General features: G+C 38.2%; 1 protein-coding gene across 8 annotated transcripts in view; it reads left to right on the forward strand.

The window, feature by feature from the left end:
* PIK3CB (phosphatidylinositol-4,5-bisphosphate 3-kinase catalytic subunit beta) overlaps positions 1–23,384 on the forward strand; it is a 175,761-nt gene that overhangs the window by 148,730 nt on the left and 3,647 nt on the right. For all 8 annotated transcript variants that reach the window (XM_042998513.1, XM_042998518.1, XM_042998519.1 and 5 more), the window contains 5 exons: positions 4,470–4,648; positions 5,534–5,643; positions 7,114–7,192; positions 21,179–21,346; positions 22,431–22,554. In XM_042998513.1, the coding sequence (XP_042854447.1) occupies positions 4,470–4,648; positions 5,534–5,643; positions 7,114–7,192; positions 21,179–21,346; positions 22,431–22,554 (660 nt within the window). The remainder of the gene's footprint in view (positions 1–4,469; positions 4,649–5,533; positions 5,644–7,113; positions 7,193–21,178; positions 21,347–22,430; positions 22,555–23,384) is intronic.

A 23,384-nucleotide genomic window follows, 5' to 3' on the forward strand; every position in this document is an offset into this window, starting at 1 on the left:
ATCAGCTTCCAATTTAGCTTAGGGGAGAAGGCCTAAAAAAATTCCTGTCAGGCTCTGAATATTATCTTCCAGTTTGGCCAAATTTCTGATCATAAAGTTATTCAGTCCTTTAAAATATCTTGTAAGATTTCAGCCTTGACAGTTAACTGTCTCTGGCTGTGTTAAACAGTCCCATAGACCTAAGAGGCATCTTCAAAGTGGATGCAAAAGAGGTTGTCTTCCCAAGATCTAGAGTAACTCCCAAAGATAGCCAAAAGAACAACTTGCGTATCTCAGGTGACCAGAAAGCCAAGCCAAGTTCCTAGGATAAGAAACAAGACCAGCAAGAAGGAAATAGCCTTCTCTGGGAGAGAAAGGATCAATAACCAATTGGTCAGGAACTGGAAAGGAAGGGACAGCGTGAAATTTTATTTCCCTCTCTTGACTGGGCTCCAGAGGTAATCTCTTTACAAAAGATTTCAGGGTCCTCCCTGGTTAAGAAATTCTTTGACTGTGGCCCTCAGTTCAGCCTTTGAGCAAGATGTGAAAGATAACCTGCAGAGAATGGCCTGTAGCCTCAAGTGGTCTTATTTTATAAGTTAACTGTTTAATAGTGTCTTTAGAGTGGAAAAGCAGTTCAGATGGAGGGTTATGGATACTCAAAGGATAGAGGAGAGCAGTAGGAATTACATCACTTTTATGCCTCAGTCTGTTACAGTCTTTTGTTTTAAATACCTTTTCTCTTTAATTTTTCATTAGCTTTTGCAATGAATCTTTCAGTGAAACTATTTTGGAATTTTGAAACCTTCTGGAGATTTCTGCATACTAATAAGTGGATATCCCATTCTGTTTGTTTAATTTGGGAATGCTTGCTTTCAAGTGCATTTCCTAAATATCTTATCTAATTGGAAATTTCCACATAATGAACGTTACCTTTCTAGGTTTTCATTAGTAAGATTTTGCCATTTTACTAGCTATCTGAAATTTCCTGGACTGTAATGTGGTGTTTTTCCTGATTGGATGAGGGCCTCAAATGTGGAGCGATGATTGGGTGAATAGTTCAGGGTGGTGAAAGGATTCACCCCAGGCAGACAGAACAAAGGAGATAGAAGTTTATTGAGTACACTGCAAGAGAGGCTGGCAGGACAGCAAAGGAGAGACTCTCTGCAATGTGGCAGTAGATTAGGGCTGTTTTTAGAGGGGGAAGGTGAGGAGGTATGGGGACCTATGGAATTTTCTCTTTTTTGGTAACTGTGCCTCTTTGTCAGTAGCCTGTTGGTCTGTTTGGGCTTATGGATGTTTTGAGGTGGGTCACCTGATGGGTCTGTCTGTATTCAGCCAAGTGGCTCCTGTGGGTCTTTTTTTTGCCTTGCTTTACATTCCATTGCTCAAGCCTGTTGTCTAAAAGTGGCCTCTACATGTAAATCTTTTTTTTTTTTTTAATAATTTTTTTTAATTTAGTTTTTGAGAGAGAGAGAGAGACAGTGAGCAGGGGAGGAGCAGAGAGAAAGGGAGACAGTGAATCTTAAGCAGGCTGTCAGCATGGAGCCTGATGTGGTGCTCGAACTCACGAACTGTGAGATCATGACCTGAGCCAAAACCAAGAGTCGGATGCTTAACCAACTGAGCCACCCAGGCTCCCCTACATGTAATTCTTAGACATAAAATAAGCAGTTGGGCTGGAAGGTAGTGTGTTCAACTCTTTAGATTTAAGGGATCCTGTTTGTTTTAGCTAGACCTTTGGGTTTCTTAAAGTAATACCTAAGAGAGACGTGGTAGGGTTGGGAATTATGGCATGTTTACAGTGTCCCTTGTTGCACAGAAATTTTCTTGACCTAGTGTCAGTCTAACCCATTTCATGAACAACTTACCCTGTTACAGGAGTCTTCTTAAAGTGGCAGATGCTCTAACAGCCTTTGACTGCATGGCCCATTTTTTGCAGCTTTTTGACCTCTGAGATCTCTGTTAAGAGTAGCCTTTATTTCTACAAAACAAGACCAAAAAATATGTGCATTTTATTATACCACAGTAACTGAGAGATGTTACTGTGTCTTGGCCAAGAAAGGGCCTGTATGCACCACTAATTCCCATGGAACCTTGGACTTTGGAAGGGATAAACCAGCAAATGCCAAGGAATATGGAGGATGGACTCATTCCAAATAAAATGGAGAACCACAGCTGCCTCCAGCAGTTCCCAACAAGGAATCTGGGGAAAGATTTCAAACAAATGGAGAATTGCAGACTAAACTGTCAGCAGTTTCCAATGTGGAATTCAGGGACAGAACTAAGACTTGGGGTTTTCCACCTGGGAAATTGTGTTCTGAAAGGCTAGGGGCTTAGCTCTGGGCAGATACGTCTGCCAACTCAATCTGACCTGCTCTATAAAGGAAAACCAGTTAGATCAGGAGCTTGATACAAAGAGAGCAGAGCTCAGAACCAAGAGGGAAATGGTGAGAAAGACAGTAAGTTCAAAAGGGTTCATGGTACCACACCTGTGTTTCTCATTCCTGAATGCCCCTGGAAGTTTGCATCAGATCCTGAAGCTGCCACAAAATTTTCAGCAGTGAATTTTAAGATCTAATTGACTTCATTGATTGATTAATGAATCCAGCAGCATCTCACCTAGCATGTAGAAAGGATCTCCCCTGAACTTTTACCAAAGCTTGTAAAGCCCTGCTTGATGAGGTCCTACATCATGAATTGACCTCACTCATGATCAAACCACATTGTACATTTTCTTGGTTTTCTGGGAACCTTAGCTTGACTTTTTTTTTTTTTTTTTAATGTTTATTTATTTATTTTGAGTGAGAGAGAGTGATCAGGGGAAGGACAGAGGGAGAGGGAGAATCCCAAGCTGACTCTGTGCTATCAGCAAAGAGCCCCGTGCAGGGCTCAATCTCACAAACTGTGAGATCATGACCTGCACCAAAATGAAGAGTGTGATGCTTAACTGACTGAGCCACCCAGGTGCCCCAACCTCAGCTTGACTTTTATAACAGTGTACATATGACATATGTATGATTACATTTTTACTCTTGACTGATGAGTAGCAAGAGGGAGGCGGTACACTTTACATAGCAGTTCTTGTTATTACTGTAAACCTATGAAAAGATAGGGTGTTGAAACACTTAAAGTTTTTGACTTATGGCCATGTGGGTATTCAGGACACTATTCCAGGAAGTGGATATCAATACAGTTAGTGATGGGGCCTGAAATTCGCAACTGTACAAACATAGAAGAAATTCAAATTTGAAATACTTCAAAAAGTTCCTGTTTGCACAGTCTGTTTTTCAACTGGTTCCCTTTTCACCAGTGTTTGTCCAGCTCCTGAAACTGTTGAGAAATGGAGTGTCTGTGGCTAACTTGGCAAGCTTCAGCCATCTCGATTTTCATCAAGCTACATAGAACCTTCCAGTTTCCTGTGAGCAAGCCCTCAGCCTGTCTATAAAAACTGCATGACTGAATTCACATTCCTACAGAGTCTTAGTGGTTTCTTTTCATAGAAGCAAAGTTCAAAAACGAAAACATTATGTAAAATAAATCTCCTGTTCATGGAAGTTCAAGCCAAGGTGTTCATATTTGTTGTATAGATGTTTTATATGCTTGTTATATATAATTTACATGTTAATATAAATGTGTTTATATTAACAAGCTGTTTCAGTTTTAATGACATAATAACAAAATAAAATACCCTTTCTTATGACTTATGGTTGGCCAAGGCTGTTTCTAATGGATTTTTGCATAACATGACACGGAAAGACCTCAGTTATTAAACAGTGAAGTTGACTTTTAAACACAATGGTTTTGATTCAGTTGGGCACTGTTGATTGATCTTGTACTAATTGCATAAAGTTTTTTTATTTGCATAAGTTTTGATAGCCGAAGTTACTTCATACAAATACTATAGACTTAGACAACAAATACTGTTATCTATATTCATATTTGTTTTATTACACTATAATTCCTTTAACTATACTATTCATGGCAAGAGAATATATTGAGAAGATATCACACAAGAGTGATGACAAAAACTAGATGTTAAGGTTGAATGACAGGATCCCCAGGATTACTTGTACAAGGATTTTCCTCTTCTACTATGGAATTGAACAAACGGAGTGGTTCAGATTGTGTTTCAAATTCTACTACTCAGTGAGCTGCAGAGTTCTGAGTACTTTAAGTGTCATCTTCTTACCCACAATTTATGTCCTTTTACTTTTCTCTGATTTTTAAGACTTTATTTAAGAAAAGGATTGAAGAACATTTGAAAAATGGTACTTTAAGCCACAAGTGATAAAAATAAGTTTTTTAGTCTTGTTATATTTAATATGTTTGTCATAAGCTAAGCGCTGATTTTACTTTGGCTGGTTGTTGAGGGCTTGTGTTGGGGAGAGGAAAGGATTAGTTATTAATTAATATCACATGATACTATAATATTTTATATTATTTTTAACCATAAATAAATTTTGTTGGTGGGGAAACTTATTTTTCAGGTTGAAGCACTCAATAAGTTAAAAACTTTAAATAGTTTAATCAAACTGAATGCAATGAAGCTAAACAGAGCCAAAGGGAAGGAGGCCATGCATACTTGTTTAAAACAGAATGCTTACCGGGAAGCCCTCTCTGACCTGCAGTCACCTCTGAATCCGTGTGTCATCCTCTCAGAACTCTAGTAAGTGACCATCTTTGCTGTGCTCAATGACTTTTCCATAAAAATAGCAATGCAGAAAGAATTTCTGAGTGACTGCCTTGCAGGAGCAATAAGGCTAGCTGTTAGCCCCAGTAAGTACTGTATATTTAAAGAAGGAACCTCTTAAATTTCTCAGAGGTTATTTTTGTGTGTACTGGGACGTATGCCTACTAGCTAAACTTACCTGTGGGATCCATGAAAGTTATTACAAGGTATTTTCCTTTCAGTTGTATGTGATTACATTTGTTTTCTATGTTACTGGTTTCTAAGGGTTGAACATCCTATGTATGCAAAATGTTGGCAACCATCATAGATTATTAAGTTATTTTCCTATTTCAAAATTAGATCTTAAATTGATTTGGAAAATTATTTCTCACTTTTTCATTCCCTTGAAAAGTAATAATAGAAAAGTAATGATGTGTATCCTCTTGTGTTAGGATTCAAAGTTGATCCCCCTTTAAGAAGTAATGAAGTTATAATATTCCTAATTTTAATCTAATGCTATGATCTGGTTGTTATTGACTATCTGTAATAACATAGAGTTAAGGAAGAATAGTAAAGAAAGAAAGGAAGAATTTTAAAGAAAGAAAGAAAGGAAAGAAGAAAGAAAAGGAAGAATTTTAAACGTAGGTAGTGAGAAGGGCAAATCTGGGTTTTCAGTCTAGCCCATCTGGCATCACTACAGGCCAACCAAAACTGTCACCCCAGTTGCTTTTTTACCAAGAGGAAATGTTCTAGTTTTGACTTCTGCAGACCTGATTGGAACAGGTGAGGGTTTTCCCCAAGTCTAATACATCATGGCAAAATTTACAGTCTTGCCATTTCTTTAAATTAAAGTGGACTAATTTCCCCCTTGTTTGATTTCAGTGTTGAAAAATGTAAATACATGGATTCCAAAATGAAGCCTTTGTGGCTCGTGTACAACAACAAAGTTTTTGGTGAGGATTCAGTTGGAGTGATTTTTAAAAATGGTGATGGTATGTACTGAGATTTTTACAGTACCAAATTCCTTAGTATTTTTCATTTGTTGTCAGTTTGCTTTATCTGAAAAATGATGTGTAAACGTATAACAGATGCAAGCCCAGAGGTAGCTATCAATGGTCATAAGGTTGAATTTGGCGTGTCCTGTGAATCCCTTTTTTTTCCTCTTAGAAAATATCTTTACAGCTTACTTACATACACTGTTCTAATAAATCTTTTTTACCTACAAAATACAAAGTCTGTCTTAATTCTTTGGTAAGAAGCTTGTGAAGTACAGTATTTTCAGTAGTATATTCATACATTCTGTTTCAGTGACAGCAATTTTGATATTGCTGCCATCGTTTTATATTTTAATTAAAATGTCTTAATGACTCATATTTTTTGACAGGAAATGCCTCTGAGGTGATTACACCAACCAGACAGCCACCACTCATTAGTTGTTATGATTACAGATAAGTCACGTAAAATTCATTGCACTTCAGGTTCTTCATGGTCATAAGGATTATAGTATTTGTATGTTGGGTTTATTAAAAAGAATAAAAGGTACATTAGTAAATATGCTTACCATAATATGTGTGCTTACAACTATTTTAAAAAGAACTTGTAGTGTTTTGCTAGACATCTAATCCTACTTGATGATATGAATGTTACTATGTAAGGCAATACTTTCAAAGCCCTCTGTTACCTCAAAATTATCCTTGGATATGATAACAAATAAAATCAACTGTTACAATTCTGTAACCTATCATACAATTCCTTATGTGATTTTTAAGAACTTCCTGTGCATCCCTAAACGCAACCAGGAAAGAAAAAAATCAGCAGTGTGAATTGTATAGATGTTGTAGATAGCCATTACTGTGTTATACAGTATTACGGCATCCATACAATCAGTATTGTAGCTTACACATGGTAAACAATTGAAAATTATTTTGTTTAAAGTAATCTCTACACCCAATGTGAGTTTGTGGGGCTCAAACTCATGACCCTGAGATCCAGAATCACATGTTCAACTGCCCGTGCCAGCCAGACACCCCTATTAAAAATATTTTTTACCTTGGGGCACCTGGGTGGCTCAGTAAGTTGAACGTCTGACTCTTGGTTTCAGCTCAGGTCATGGTCCCAGGGTTGTGGGATCCAGCCCTGCATCACGCTTCACACTGAGGGTGTAGCCTGCTTGGGATTCTCTCTCTCCCTCTGCCCTGTTTGTGCGAGCGTGCATGCTCTCTCCCTCTCTCTCTCTCTCTCAAAAAAAAATTTACCTTAATTTCTGAAATAGTGTTACAGGCACATGCTAGCCAGCAAACCTAATATTTAACAAAATAAGTATACTCAACATTAAAGTTTTGGGAAAATATTAACACTATTGGTCATTGATTTTAGTTCTGTCTGAATTAGTAGTCTTGAATTAATGTTATTAGACATAACGTGGAAAGCATTTATAATAAAGCAGAGTATTCCCCCCTTAGATTTACGACAAGATATGTTGACACTCCAGATGTTGCGCTTGATGGATTTACTTTGGAAAGAAGCTGGTCTGGATCTTCGGTGAGATTTCTAGTGAATTTATTTTTGTCTCATGTTGTATTCCTTCCATAGTAAAATTTAAAAAAATTTTATTCCTTCCCTCCTGCTATTATTATTAACTGGTGTTCATGGTAATATTTATAGAACATTTTATAGTTCTATGGTATACTGTCAAATGCATTGTCTTACTGAAACTTCATCAGATGTAAAACTGTGTATGTTACAGAGACTCCAGAAAGAAAGGTTTGCACTTTCAGTAAAGCCTAGACAGGCAGCAAAAGTCACACTCTAACCTATGGTTCTGAGGGTACTCTCAGGGAGGATGCACTGGTGGTCATGAGAATGACAAGGCCGGAGAATGGCCTGCCCCTCTTCTTAGCCTGGTAACACTGATTCCTCTACCTTCCCTAAAGGGAAGTGTTCAAGTGTGCTCCAGGGTTTTTAGCTTGTCACCATTATTAGAGGTAGACAGCAGAACAGGTTTATGGCAACAGAAAAAAGAAAACATAATGGATTTTAAAAGTTTAATCGGGAGCCTGGGTGGCTCAGTTAAGTGTCTGACTTCAGCCTGGGTCATGATCTCATGGTTTGTGGGTTCCAGCCCTACGTTGGGCTCTGTGCTGACAGCTCAGAGCCTGGAGCCTGCTTCGGATTCTGTGTCTCCCTCTCTCTGTGCCCCTGCCCTCCTCATGCTTTGTCTCTGTCTCTCAAAAATAAATAAACGTTGAAAAAAATTTTTTTAAGTTTAATCAATGTCAGATCTTCTAAGGTCAGGAGCAAATGAAGAGAATCACAAACAAAATGTTGATTATTTACCTAACAGTATAAGATTTGAATCTTGCAAACCTACAAAATTAAAAGTCAAGCCTCACATTGGGCCTAATAATTTATAGTGAACAGAACAGAGGGATAATGATCCTAAATATTTAAAGAGCTCATAGAAATAAATATGGAGAGGGGCACCTGTCTGGCTCAGTTAGAAGGGAGTGTGACTTTTGATCTTGGGATCTTAAGTTTGAGCCCAATGTTGGGTGTAGAGATTACGTAAATAAATAAAACTTTAAAAAAAAAAGAAATATGGAGAAAAAATGTGAAAAGGCTATTCATACAAGATATAAAATAAATATTAGTCATAATTATGTGAACACATCAATTCCAACATATAGGTACAAATACAACATACAATTCCAACATACAAGAACAGTTGGATACCACTGATTTCCTAGCCAAGATTTTGTTAAATGATAAAATAGCTTAAGATACGATTGAAGCAACAAAAACACGAGTATTCACATGTCTTTGTAAATTAATACTAACCTCTCTGTATCAAGTTTATTTATACCTCTAGTATTTCCAGAATTTACTTTAAAATTAGAAATTGGAAAGAGGGGCACATGCGTGGCTCAGTTGGTTAAGCATCTGACTCTTGATTTCCTGTCCTGCCTTCCCACATCTCAGAATTTACCTTTTCCTCTTTTACCTAATTCTTTATATTTTATTTTTCTAAATTGTGCACTCTTTCATACATGAAAGTATAGAAAATAATTTATAATTTTTATGTGTTTTACTTTGGGATTTAATACATATTTAGCAATTAAATGACAGATGTTAGTATGTCTCCAACTGACTTTTTTTTTTTCAACATATGAAATTTATTGTTAAATTGGTTACCATACAACACCCAGTGCTCATCCCAAAAGGTGCCCTCCTCAATACCCATCACCCACCCTCCCCTCCCTCCCACCCCCCATCAACCCTCAGTTTGTTCTCAGTTTTTTTTTTCTTTTTTTTTTTGTTTTTTTGTTTTGTTTTGTTTTAACATTTATTTATTTTTTGAGACAGAGAGAGACAGAGCATGAACGGGTGAGGGTCAGAGAGAGGGAGACACAGAATCTGAAACAGGCTCCAGGCTCTGAGCTGTCAGCACAGAGCCCGACGTGGGGCTCGAACTCACGGACCGCGAGATCATGACCTGAGCCGAAGTCGGCCACTTAACTGACTGAGCCACTCAGGCGCCCCTGTTCTCAGTTTTTAAGAGTCTCTTATGCTTTGGCTCTCTCCCACTCTAACCTCTTTTTTTTCCTTCCTTCCCCTCCCCCATGGGTTTCTGTTAAGTTTCTCAGGATCCACATAAGAGTGAAAACATATGGTATTTGTCTTTCTCTGTTGGCTTATTTCACTTAGCATCACACTCTCCAGTTCCATCCACGTTGCTACAAAGGGCCATATTTCATTCTTTCTCATTGCCACATAGTACTCCGTTGTGTATATAAACCACAATTTCTTTATCCGTTCATCAGTTGATGGACATTTAGGCTCTTTCCATAATTTGGCTATTGTTGAGAGTGCTGCTATAAACATTGGGGTACAAGTGCCCCTGTGCATCAGTGCTCCTGAATCCCTTGGGTAAATTCCTAGCAGTGCTACTGCTGGGTCATAAGGTAGGTCTATTTTTAATTTTTTGTGGAACCTCCACACTGTTTTCCAGAGTGGCTGTACCAGTCTGCATTCCCACCAACAATGCAAGAGGGTTCCTGTTTCTCCACATCCTCTCCAGCATCTATAGTCTCCTGATTTGTTCATTTTGGCCACTCTGACTGGCATGAGGTGATATCTGAGTGTGGTTTTGATTTGTATTTCCCTGATAAGGAGCGACGTTGAGCATCTTTTCATGTGCCTGTTGGCCATCCGGATGTCTTCTTTAGAGAAGTGTCTATTCATGTTTTCTGCCCATTTCTTCACTGGGTTATTTGTTTTTCGGGTGTGGAGTTTGGTGAGCTCTTTATAGATTTTGGATACTAGCCCTTCATCTGATATGTCATTTGCAAATATCTTTTCCCATTCCGTCCAACTGACTTTTTTAAAAAAGGAATTAAACAAGCAGATAAAATTTTAATGCATTCTCATTCTATCCTACTTTCTCACATCTCAGAATTAACCACTATTCTAAAGCTATAATATATAGATTTTTGTGCTTTACTTATACATTTTGTATCCATTGTATGTTTTGAACTTTAAATGCTATCATACCACATGCAACTTTTACTTTTTTCTCACAACATTTTTCGGGATTTAATAAGATTAATATGTGATGTTCTAATTTGTTATTTTCACTTCTTTATTAATGTTTTGAATAAATATAAAAGTTTATCCATTCTTTTGTTAATAGCTATTTACATTCATTGTTTTTTCCAGCAATAACAAAAAATTTGTTGGAGTTTGAACACTTCTAAATAGCTCACCATTCACATATGGAAGATGTCTTTAGTTTATAATAGCTGGAAGTGGAATTGCTTACTCATAAATGAGACATATGTATTTTCTTTTTTTTTTTTTAATTTTTTGTTTTAATGTTTATTTATTTTTGAGACAAAGACAGAGCATGAACGGGGGAGGGTCAGAGAGAGAGGGAGACACAGAATCCGAAGCAGGCTCCAGGCTCTGAGCTGTCAGTACAGAGCCCGATGCAGGGCTCGAACTCACGGACCGCGAGATCATGACCTGAGCTGAAGTCGGATGCTTAACCGACTGAGCCACCCAGGCACCCCGAGACATATGTATTTTCAACTTTACCACCATTGTCCAAATGGTTGTACCAGTGTTGTTTCCACCCAGAAGTATTTCCTTGCCAGTTAACTTGTTGATTTTTTGCAAATCTAATGGATATAACATGGTATCTCCATAGAACTTTAATTTGCATTTCTTTTATTAATATTTTGGTTCAGTATTGTTTTCAGTGTTGAAAAGTACTGTGTTTTCCATTGCTATAAATTACCTAGGTTCCTTAGGGGTTTATACTTTTTAGTACATTATTTAAAAAAATATTTTTCTCTGTGCAATTATTTTCAAGGATATTCTTCTATAGTTTATTTTGCAGATTTTATTTGCAAAGTTAGTGTGCTTTCCCCTCTTCCCTCTCTGCAAAGATTTGGTTCTGGTGTTGATTTTGGAGTCTAGGTCTTTTTGACTACTGATTTTTCTTATTGATTATTGGACTTACCAGATTTTTTTCCCCTCTTGAGTCAGTCTAGAGGTTAAGAATTGTCTAGTTGATCAGTATTTTCCATTTACTGTCATACATTTTTTAGAATAGCCTTTTATTATTTATTTATTTATTTATTTATTTATTTATTTATTTATTTATTAAACGTTTATTTTGAGAGAGAGAGTGTGTACACACAAGCATGGGAGTAGTGGGGAAACAGAGAGAGAATCTCCAGCAAGCTCTGTGCTGTCAGTGCAGAGCCTGATGGGGAGCTTTATCCCATGAACTGTGCAATCATGACCTGAGCCGAAATCAAGAGTCAGACGTTTAACTGACTGAGCCACCAAGGTACCCCAAGACTATTCTTTCTTCAGTAAGTTGTCTTGGCACTCTTGTCATGCATCAACTGACTATAAATGTGACGGTTTTTACCTAAACTCTAAATTCTTTTTCATTGGTTTACATGTTTGTTTTTATGCACATTCTTGATTCCTGTGCTTTGTATTAAGTTTTGAAATTCAGAAGTGAGTCCTCCAACTTCTGTTCATTCTCTTTATTTATCTGGGAAATCTTAATTTCTCCTTTGTTTTTGAAGAATACTTTTACTGGAATTTGAATTCTCTATTTTCAGTCTTTCACCACATTTTAACATGTCCTCCCACTGCTTTCATACCTCCAAGATTTCTGATGAGAAATTATTTAATTTGGCAGGGGGTGAGGGGAATCCCTGTAAGGGATTGGTCACATCTCTCATTATTTTCAAGGTAACTGGCTTTTTTTTTTTTCCTTAATGTTTATTTTTGAGAGAGAGAGAGAGAGAGCATGAACAGGGGAGGGGCAGAGAGAGAAGGAGACACAGAATCTGAAGCAGGCTCCAGGTTCTGAGCTGTCAGCACAGAGCCCGACATGGGGCTTGAACTCACAAACTGTGAAATCATGACCCTGAGCTGAAGTTGGACACTTAACCGACTGAGTCACCAAGGTGCCCCGGTGTTTTTGTTTTTTTTCTTAATGTTTATTTATTTTATTTTGACAGAGAGAGAACACACACATGTGAACTGTGGGAGGGCAGAGAGAGGGAGAAGGAGAGAGAAAATCCTAAGCAGGCTCCGTGCTGTCAGCACAGAGCCCGATGTGGGGCTTAATCTCACTAACCATGAGATCATGACCTGAGCCGAAATCACGAGTCGGACGCTTAAGCGAACGAGCCACTCAAGTACCCCTCAAGATTCTGTTGTTTGAATCTTGACAGTTTGGTTATAATATGTTTAGTCCTTCTTGGAGTTTATTTGACTTTGAATTCATTGAGCCTCTTGGATGTGTAGATTATTGTTTTCCATTAAATTTCAGAAGTTTTTAGCTTTTTTCATATACTTTTTTGCCTTTTTTCTCTCTGTACAACCATTATGTACTTGCTGGTTGTGTTAATTTTTCATTATTTTTCTTTTGTTCCTCTGATTGGATACTTGATCTGTCTTAAAGTTTGCGGATTTTTTCTCACGGCTGCTCAAATCTGCTATTGTGTCTGTCTAGTGAATTTTATATTTCAGTTCTCCTTTTCAACTCCAGAATTTTTATTTGGGTAATTTAAATTTGTTTCATTTGTTTCTTTTTTAAAAAACTTAAAAAAATATTTATTTATTTTTGAGAGGCAGAGCGGGGGAGGGGCAGAGAGAAAGGAGACTGAGATTCTGAAGCAGGCTCCAGGCTCTGAGCTGTCGGCACAGAGCCCGACGCAGGGCTGGAACTGAGGAACCATGAGATCATGACCTGAGCTGAAGTTGGATGCTTAACTGACTGAGCCACCCAAGCACCCCTAAATAATTTGTTTCTTAATAATAGAGACTATATGATCATAATTCCTCATTCTCAGGCTTTCCTTTCCTTTAGTTCTTTAGACATGATTTCTTTTAGTTCTTTGAATATACTTAAAATAAGTGTTTTTACATTTTTGTCTAGGGGCACCTGGTATTCTGACCTGTTACTTTTTACAAATCTGCTGTCAGTCTGAATGGTATTTTTTTACCCCAATGCAGAAAACAAATTTCTCTTAGCCTTTGGTTTCTGCAATTTTACTATAGTTTGTTAGTGTATGGATTTCTTTTTATCTTTTCCCCCCTATTCTCAGTGTATCTCTACAATTAGCGAAAATACAGCTTGTTTTAGTTCCTATAAAACTCTCACAGTCTTCTGCAGCTTTAATAGAGGTGTGTTGGATTTTCCTGTTTTGTCCTGCATGTCTCTTGACCTGTCTTACCTATTTCCCACTTTTATGTGCCATTCTTTGTAGTTTCTTGTTTACTGTCTTTCCAGTTCACTAAATTTCTCTTCTGCATTGTCCAGTTTCATTTCCTTGTTAATAGTTAATAATGTAGTTAATGTAGTTAATAGTTAATGTAGTAGTTAATAATGTTTGGTTTTGAATTCATTATTAGTGTCGACTGTGTTTTCTCTGAGGGGTCCTTTGCTCCCTAGGGTATGAAAGTACCCTCCCAAAATGAGTTTGTGCTTAATTTCTACTGTTCCCCAAGGTCTTTACACACAATCAGTCGGTTTTTATTTTAACTCTTAGCCTTCATGCTCTCATATTTCATAGATAGTTTATACTTGGATCTCATGAGAATGTAGGAAGGCTTGAGTTTCTGCATTTTCATGAAAGTTCCCCTCCTCCCCCCATCTAGTGCGCAAGATAGATGGCAGACTTTCATGCCACATCTTCTGGTCAGTGAGCAGACATTTTCTAGTTCCCTCTTCATACACTTGACAGCGCTAGCGCTTTCAGATCCCCAGCTTTGTTTAGGATCACAGGCCTAGATCCTGTCTCTTATTGGCCCAAGGCCAAGCTCTCTTCTCATGGACATTAAATTGTCAACCAAGTTAGTAGTTTGCTCAGCCAGTGCTATGAATAGTTTCTGGGACCCAGAGTTCTCCTTTTCTTTCTTTCTTTACCATAGCTATTTATAAAACCTTTTTGACTTTATCTGTAATTTTTATGTGTTTTAGAATCGACAGCAACTTTGTCCACAAGTTTGTTGGAAATAGTTATACTTGACATTGAGTTTATTCTTATAAGTATTTCCTGATTAAGTTTTGAAATTTGAATTGTTTTCTTCATAACTAAATATATTTTAGGGTTTTTAAACTTAAGACACTTGTGGGGCGCCTGCATGGCTCAGTTGGTTAGGCATCTGACTCTTGGTTTTGGCTCAGATCAGGATCTCACAGTTCCTGGGTTCGAGTCCCACATCAGGCTCTGTGCTGACAGCGTGGAGCCTGCTTGGGATATTCTCTCTCTCTCTCTCTCTCTCTCTCTCTCTCTCTCCCTCTCCCTCTCTCCCTCCCTCCCTCCCTCCCTCCCTCCCTCTCTCCCTCTCTCCCTCCCTCCCTCCTCTCTTCTCTCTACCCTCCCCCACTCATGCTGTCTCTGTCTCTCTCCAAATAAATAATGTTAAAAATTAAAAAAAAAAATCCTTGCTAAACCAGGCATAGTATTAGGTTCTTCATCTATGTAATGTCATGTAAGTTAAAAATACTCTATGAGGTGGTATTATTCTTTTTTAGCAGATGAGGAAAATTAAGACTAAAGGGATTTTTTTAAATTTAATTTAATTTTTTTATTTTTTTAAGAGAGGGCACAAGTGGGGGAGAGGGGCAGAGGGGCAGAGGGAGAGAGAGAATCTTAAGCAGGCTCCACCCTTAGGTCTCTATCCCACAACTCTGGGATCATGACCTGAGCTGAAATCAAGAGTCAGTCCCTCAATCACTTGAGCCACCAGGTGCCCCAAGGCTCAAGGGATTTTAAACAATTTGTCAAATGTTACAAAAATATTAATTGAAGGAGCCAAGTTCATATCCAGGTCTATCAGACTGTACACTTGATGTTATTTCTTCATTTTACTAGTCTAAGCAAGAAAACAATCATGGGAAGACATGTTTAGTAGTAACCCTTTGTTTATCACAGTGTTGTGGTGCCCCAAATAGTAATTTTCCATTGATTTGAGGTTTTATTTCTTTAAAGAAAGCAAGAGTTTTCTAGTCTTGGATCCTTGCAGGATAAACTTTTTAGTGCTGTTAAAGTAGAAAGAGCAATTTGCTGTTGGTGTTTTTCCTTTTATGGGACTTACAGATATGATTGGAATAAGGGAGTGAGATTATAATGTATCTAAAAAGGACCGTTTGAGCACTATAAGTGACAGACTTTTGCTTTTAAATTAGGAGGAATTTATAATATAATGGTGTAAAAAAATAGAATTAGTTTTGCATAGGTATCAAGTTTTTTAGTCAACCACATACATGTAAGAAATACTGGATGGATAAGAGGAATGGGTGGTTGTGAACTCTGCCTGAGGAACATAAACCCAGAGGGTCTGGTCTACACTGTCCCCCAGCCCACCCCCTACTTTTTGTATATAAAGTTGTATTGGCACAGCCACGGCCCATTTGTTTACATACTGTCTTGTGGCTGCTTTTATACTGTAACTGCAGAATTGAGTAGTGACCTGATAGTCTGTAATGCCCAAAATATTTACTATCCGGCTTAATGTCCAAAAGTTTGCTGACCCTTTCTATAAAGTAAACTGCCGCTAAAATGATTTTATCATTTTATCAAATGATTTGATGCCAGGCCAGATCCAAGGACTCAGAGAAGGTCCTGCAGGAACAGCCAAGAGGGTCCCTGGTTTCACACAGGATAGAAATTATTTGGGAGCCAGCAGGAGGTGGAAGAATTTTTTGAAGATAAAGGGAGAGCAGATACAGATGAACCGTCTGGAACACTGGGAAAGGAAAGGAGCATGAGTATGGTTTTATCTGAGGTTTTGGGGGTTTTTATTGGGGACAGTCGTGTGGTGTACATGTCCTGTCAGGCGTCCAGAAACCAGGTAGAACAAGGACAGAGGCCAGGTGTCTATCAGAGTCACTTGTTTCTTGAAACCAGCGGTCTTGGCATTGAGATGCCTAGCGCCAGTGGTTTCGATATTACCAATTTTGCTGGAAGACTCCAAAGATACCATTCTTTGTCGCTTACGAGGAGGACACGCATTAAGGCATATGTAGGGCCGGGGTGCAGGTCCTAGTAAGAAGAGAAGCAGGAAAAAAAGGAAAGGGAACAAAAGAGCTTTTTCTTTCGCGAGTCCCTTTGGTTTCCCTGTCTCCCTTCCATTGCCTTAATTAATTCCCAACCAAGTTCTTTTCTCTTTGCTGTTTTATTTTACCCATTCTATTCAACTGTAAAATACATATAGCATCAAATGAAATTCATTGTGTGACCTCAGGCCAAGGGAGGAAACCACATGTGGGAGTGCTAGAAATAAACCTAGTGTCTCTCTTATGGGAAGCAACAAGTATCTAACAAGAAAAAGGAACTTGTCTGTCCAGGGAGATCTCTGCTGACTTTTTGTACTCTGACCCCATGTTTTTAAAATATGTGGAACTTTAATTCTTTAGGGTTCATTTCCAAATGAATACCATTTTCTCACCAAACTTTTTTTTACTCTTTCTATAAATATGCGTGCTTCACTGTTCCTATTGTTTGTTTTCTTTTGGCCAGCTGTTCAGGTTAAGCTGGGTCACATAGCACACACTCTTGTAAATTCAATCTCAAATCTTCAGGTACCTTCTATGCTGTATTACTTTGACCAGAATAGTTTAGTATTTGTAACAGTGCCATGTTAGCATGAATGAAAGTGCCTATTTCTCATTTTCATTTTTCTCTGATGTCCCAAAGACACTCTTGATATTTTTCATACTAAATTAGAACATCTGTAAGCCTATCAGTATGTTAGAACACTCTGACCTCCTCAGTCACCAAATAATAGGTATTCAGCCTCTTCTGTCAAGTCTCCTAGGTTGTCTGTATGTAAATCTATTTGGCCTTCGGTAGATTTCATAGTCTTCTACCACCCCCTGAATTTTGGACAGTTGTCTTCATTGTGACTTTACATCTGAGTTACATTAATGGGATTTACTTCCCTTTTAAGAGTGCTAATCAACACTTCTGTAATGACACTGGTAATAGCAGTCTTGGAAGGATTAGGGAAGAATATGGAAACGATGCAAACATTAGGTAAAGGAATTACACTTTCCTCTTTTGGAGGCAAGGGGCTAAGTCACCACTCAAAGTGGGTCAATATGTCAGAGTCAAGGCCCGAGAAAACTTTCTACATACTCATTAAGAGTAGGGTTATGGGGCTGCCATCCCCTCAGCTGTAGAATTTATATTTTAATTCTTGATTAGTGGGAAGATAACAAAGTGCTCCTTGGATCAGAGAGTCTGAGAAAGGAAGGGAAACATTACCGGTTGTTCTTATGGCCTTTATAAAGTTGAGTGCAAAACAGGCCCATGTAAGATGATCAGGGCTCTAAGAGTTTGTCCCCAGCCTGACTTCTGTCAAACTGTCTGTCTGACAAGGATGTTTTTTCCTTCCCATTGTGAGAGTTTCATCCTCAAGACACTGAATGCTTTTATCATTGCACGCTTTTGAAGAGGAAATTGTTGGATTTTTGCCCAGTTTGGCTGCAAGTGAGGTGGGAGGAGAAGCAGGAAAGTGAGCCAAAGTGCAGTTAAACCACGCAGTGTTTGCCTCACATGTGTTGTGTCATGATAAGAATAGGGGTGTTGGGAAAGCTTCCATGCTCCAAGCTACTTTGCTTATTGAAAGGTAACTTTTTAAAAGGAAACAAAAACAAAAACAGATGAAAAGCAGTCTGTTGGTATATCACACTGCCAGCATGTAGTTTCGTGATTCTGTTCCCGACCTTACTTTGTTAGAACTAAGAAAGTGCTTAGAAGAGGCATAAAATAATTGAATTCTTGGTTGTATCGAAATTGAGGGACTGTTTATTAAAATTGGCTCTTTTATCTGATTATTAGACACAGTAACACATTCATACATTCTCTGACACACACACACACACACACACACCCTCTTTCATAAAGTCCTTCAAAACTTTCTGAGTGTCTTTAGCAGAATGACAGAAGTTCTTACATGGCCTATAGGGCCCTGCATAGTCTTTCCAACACTGATGGTTTCTGGTCCTCACCTTGCCTTTGCACTCCTCCTTGTATTTTCCTCTAGCTGTGCTGTCCTTCCTACTCATCAAGATGCTGCTTAACTCTCGACATGTTCTCATAGCAATTCTCATTCAGAGATCACATGCACATTGTGCATTTGTGCCTTGTCTGCTTAGTGAGAGCAAGGACTGCTTTTTTTTTTTTTGCTCCTTTTTGTGTCACCAGCAGCAAACAATGCTTGGCACTTAGCTGTACCCATATATTAATTGAGTCCATGAATTCCATCCATTGCATTTTCTCTAGTCACCTTTTATTTGAACTTCCCAAGGTGTATCACATTCCATTTTGGAGTCGCTGTAATGGTAACACAGTTTTTACAAAACTGGAGAAGATGTTTACAGCCAAAAGAAGAAAAGAATAATGTTAATATGTAAAGATGCCCTATGTATCACTAATGAAAATATTTAAAACCCTAATAAATAGGGAAAGAATGTAAATACCCAGTTCACAAAAGAAATTATTTTTAAATGACTAAAAGAGGTGCACCTGGGTGGTTCTGTTGGTTAAGTGTCTGACTCTTGATTTCCGCTCAGGTCATGATCTCACAGTTCACGAGACTGAGCCCTGCATAGGGCTCTGCGCTGACAATGCAGAGCCTGCTTGAGATTCTCTCTCTCCCTCTCTCTGTCTCTCCCCCATTCACGCACGTGCTCACTCTCTTAAAATAAATAAACAAACATTTTTTAAACAATGGCTAAAAGAGACCTGAGAAAATGTTTATTTTCATTAGGGATCATATAAATGAAATTCAAAGCAAAGTGCTACCTATCGATTTAGCAAAAATTATTTTAACGAGAACAGCACAAGAGGGCTGTTACACAGTCAGTGATTCTAGAGACTGTGTTAAGTTATAAAGAGAGTTTTAGAGCCACACAGAATTGTTTTAGATCTTAGACTTAGTTAAATATGTGATCTTTTCCAAGTTACTTTTGTTTCTCATTTGTAAAATTGAGATCTTACCTTACAAGGATTTTTATTATTAAATTTGTCTATTCATTCAAAAATATTTAGGGGCGCCTGGGTGACTCATTCTGTTGAGCGTCTGATTTCGGCTCAGGTCATGATCTCACAGCTTGTGAGTTCAAGGCCCACAATGGGCTCTGTGCTGACAGCTCAGGGCCTGGAGCCTGCTTCAGATTCTGTGTCTCCCTCTCTCTCTCTCTGCCCCTCTCCTGCTTCTCTCTCTCTCAAAAATAAACATTAAAAAAAATTTTTTTTTTTAATTTATTGAGTGTCTACTTTGTGCTAGGCACATTCTCAGGCACTGGGGATATAGCAGGGAACAAAACATCCCTGCCTGGTAGAACTTTGATCCTAGTGGTGGAGAGAGAGACTGTAAGCAAACACATAAATAAAATGTGCAAGATGTTTGGATTGTGTTGAAGGCTAAAGAAGAAATAAAGCGGGGAAGAGATAGTAAGTATTATGTCACAGACAGTGTCACAATTTCAGATAGGATGATCAGGAATTTCTCACTGAGACAGTAACATTTCAGCAAAGATGTCAGAGACGGTCATGTAGATGTCTTGGGTAAAGAAGTAAATCATGTAGAAGTCTTAGGGAAAGATGTGCTAGGCAGAGAAAATAACACATGTAAAGGAATGAGGGAATATTATGCCTGATCTGCTTGAGGAATAGCAAGGAAGCTGGTGTAGTAGGGATAAAGTGAGCAAGAGGGAGGATACTAGGAGAGGTGAAGTGGGACCAGATTGAAGGCTGGCTTTGTGAACTAGGCAAACATGTCGGCTTTCACCCTAAGGTGGGAAGCCTTTGCAGAAATTGACATGGAGTGACATAATATGCATACTTTTAAAATGGATTAGTGATGGGTATTGAAGAGGGCATCTTTTGGGATGAGCACTGGGTGTTGTATGGAAACCAATTTGACAATAAATTTCATATATTGAAAAATAGATAAATAAAATAAAATGGATTATATTGCTGTTGCATTTTTTTTTTAATGTTTATTCATTTTTGAGAGACAGAAAGTGAGAGAGTGCACGAGTTGGGGAGTGCCTGAGAGAGAGGGAGATGCAGAATTTGAAGCAGGCTCCATGCTCTGAGCTGTCAGCATAGAGCCTGATGCAGGGCTGGAACTCATAAACCACGAGATCATGACCTGAGCTAATGTCAGACTGACTCAGACTTAACCGACTGAGCCACCCAGGCACCCCTGTATTGCTGTTGCATTTAAAACAGACTATGATGTGGAAGCAGACTAATAAGGAAACTTGAATAATTGAGTAAGGGTTGATAGTGGCTTGGTCTAAGGTAGAAGCAGAAGGAAGAGTGGAGGCAGAGAAGTACTTTACACATTTTCAAGACAGGTAAATGCTGGGCATGAGATGAAGAGTCAAAGTTGACCTTAAGGTTGTGGGCTTGAACAACTAGCAGGATGGAGTTGCCATTCATGAAGCAAAGTAATGTGTAAAGTGCCTAGCCCACTGCGTGGCACCTGTTTGTTACGTGCTCCATAAAGGGTGATTCCTTTCTCCAAAATTTAGAGTAAAAATGAAAGACTTTTTTTTAAGGTTTAAAAAATTTATGTAAGTAATCTCTACACCCCACATGGAACTAGAACTCATGACCCTGAGATCATGAGTTGCACTCTTAGGACTGAGTCAGCCAGGTGCCCCAAAAACCTTTTTCTGATATGCTTCTGTCCATCTGCATAAAAAAGTAGAGTATTTCATCAGAATAACTAGATAACAAATTATACATTTAGCTAGTACATTGGCATTCTAGTAAATTACTCCATCTGTTGGCCAAGAGATTTACTCCTTAACAGAAAATAGAACTTGTATTTTTCCATATGACAATAATAGAAAAATGGCAAAGGTATCAATAGTAATAAAACTTTTAAAAACATCAAAGAAGAAACTTCCTCTGTTAATGTTTCATTTTATGGATAACATAAACATGTGACTATGCCCATTTTTTTCCCTTTCAGGATGCTGCCTTATGGCTGTTTAGCAACAGGAGACCGCTCTGGCCTCATCGAAGTTGTGAGCACCTCTGAAACAATTGCTGACATTCAGCTGAACAGTAGCAATGTGGCTGCAGCAGCGGCCTTCAACAAAGACGCCCTTCTGAACTGGCTTAAAGAATACAACTCTGGGTCAGTTTGTTTATCATTCTTCTGAACAAACAAACAGCCAAACAAATCACTATTCTTCCAAGTAGAATCAGCAGTGCCCTAGAGGAAATGGTAGTGTTATTTATTGCTTTATTTCAGGTTAGATCAGTGACAAATAGGCCTTCCTAAAGTCTTCCTAAAGATGGTTAGCATTAAATTCTACTTTATCTAGATCACATTTCAAAGCCTTGTAGTAGTTACAATCTAAGAATTTACCATTTTTAAAAATATTTTTTTTAAATGTGTCAACTTCTGTAATTATGTGAATGTATGTATGAACTTAGGTAAGTTTTCAGAGGATTTTTACAATAGAAGTAAATGAGTTTGTAGACTGTGATCTCTCCAAATTAAAAAATACAATGCTAGGAATTGTGTTATTAATGGTTACTGTGTTGGAAAAGTCCTGATCATAGGCAATTAAGGAATTTCACAGTGAGGGAAAACACTATAAATATTTTTGGCTAAAGACTTCAAAGGTGGACTTACATTTCATCATTGGCAAAATCCAAGGACTGGTATGTGAGAATTAGTTTTCAGATTTTGATCTTAAAACCTTGTCTCTAAAGGATCCGTATTGCTAAATTCTAATTTGAGTCAGTGACTTGAACTGTTGAAAATTTAATAGTTAACTTTTCAATATGGAATTCTAGTGTTAGGTCAAACTGACCAAAAAAGGTTCAAATGCCCAGCATCATTGAGCAAAGCTGATGGTGACCTTGTATAATTACACATATGAAGCTACTCCCAAGCCCAGGGAAACACAGCAGTTTGAATGGCTTAGGTCCATTATCTGATTCCTGCTGATTCTTCTCTGCCCTGCTCCTGCAGTGATCACCCTCCCTCTCTCGGCTGATCCAGCATGTTTGGCTCATAGGGTTTTGGCAGCTCTGTGTTGCCTTTCTATTCACAATTAAAAAGGAAACAGAAGTGTGAATTGGGTCTCATCTCACACTTTTAGAGACTGAAAACCTTTGTTGCTTTTTTTTTTTTTTCTCTCTCTCTCTTGTATTCAGGGATGACCTCTTTTTTTTTTTTTTTTTTTTTTCTCTCTCTCTCTCGTATTCAGGGATGACCTAGACCGAGCCATTGAAGAGTTTACCTTGTCCTGTGCCGGCTACTGTGTAGCTTCTTATGTCCTTGGGATTGGTGATAGACATAGTGACAACATCATGGTCAAGAAAACCGGCCAGGTGAGCTGCTCCCCAGAGTCTGCCAGGGGCCTTGGTGATGCTGCCAGGGGCCTTGGTGATACAGCACAGTCTCTTGTGAAATTCAGGCAGGTTCTTTAGTGATTCTGGGAGTCACGTCTTTGTGCTTTCCTTTATTTCTCCATCCTTTGTTTCACATACCATCTGCTTCATATATTCATTGGTGTATTTGCTCAAAGTTAGGTGATAAGCCTTTAATGTTTGAAAAGTCAATTGCAGTTATTCAGAATGACCCTATTCTTTCAATATAAGATCTGGGGAAGAATTAGTGATAAGGACATAGGACACTAAGCCCCTCCCCCCCCCAAAAAAAAACTGCCAAGGAAAAATATGGGCAAAAAAGAAAATGCAGTCATAGTATATACCATTGCCACATGCCTTAGCTTTGAAATGTATTTATATAGCCTGAAACTGTGATATAATATGCCTCATTGTATAGCATTGCATCAGCACAGAGTACTAAATCTTTACCTTCCATCATAAAAATAGGAATTCAAAATTAGGAAGTAAAAAATAAGAGTAAACATACCATTTTTGAAAATGGAAGAAAATCACCTCCAAGTGGTAGCACTCAAGGGAGAAGTTACCTCCAAGTGGTAGCACTCAAGGTGTTGAGGGGTTGGTGGGGCAAGAATGTGCTCTCTTTTTTGTTTTTGTATGTAGAAATATTGACTGAAATAGTTTAATATGTGGAACTATTTGACTTTTTAAAATCAGACATGTTTATTATTTGGGTGTATTTTCCTTTTTAAAGATTTGTGTTTCCCACCGAGTAAATGTAGTTTAATATTAGGTCCAGGTTGTTATTAAGA

The sequence above is a fragment of the Panthera tigris genome, chromosome C2 (genome assembly GCF_018350195.1).
Source record: "Panthera tigris isolate Pti1 chromosome C2, P.tigris_Pti1_mat1.1, whole genome shotgun sequence".
Lineage (NCBI taxonomy): Eukaryota > Metazoa > Chordata > Mammalia > Carnivora > Felidae > Panthera > Panthera tigris.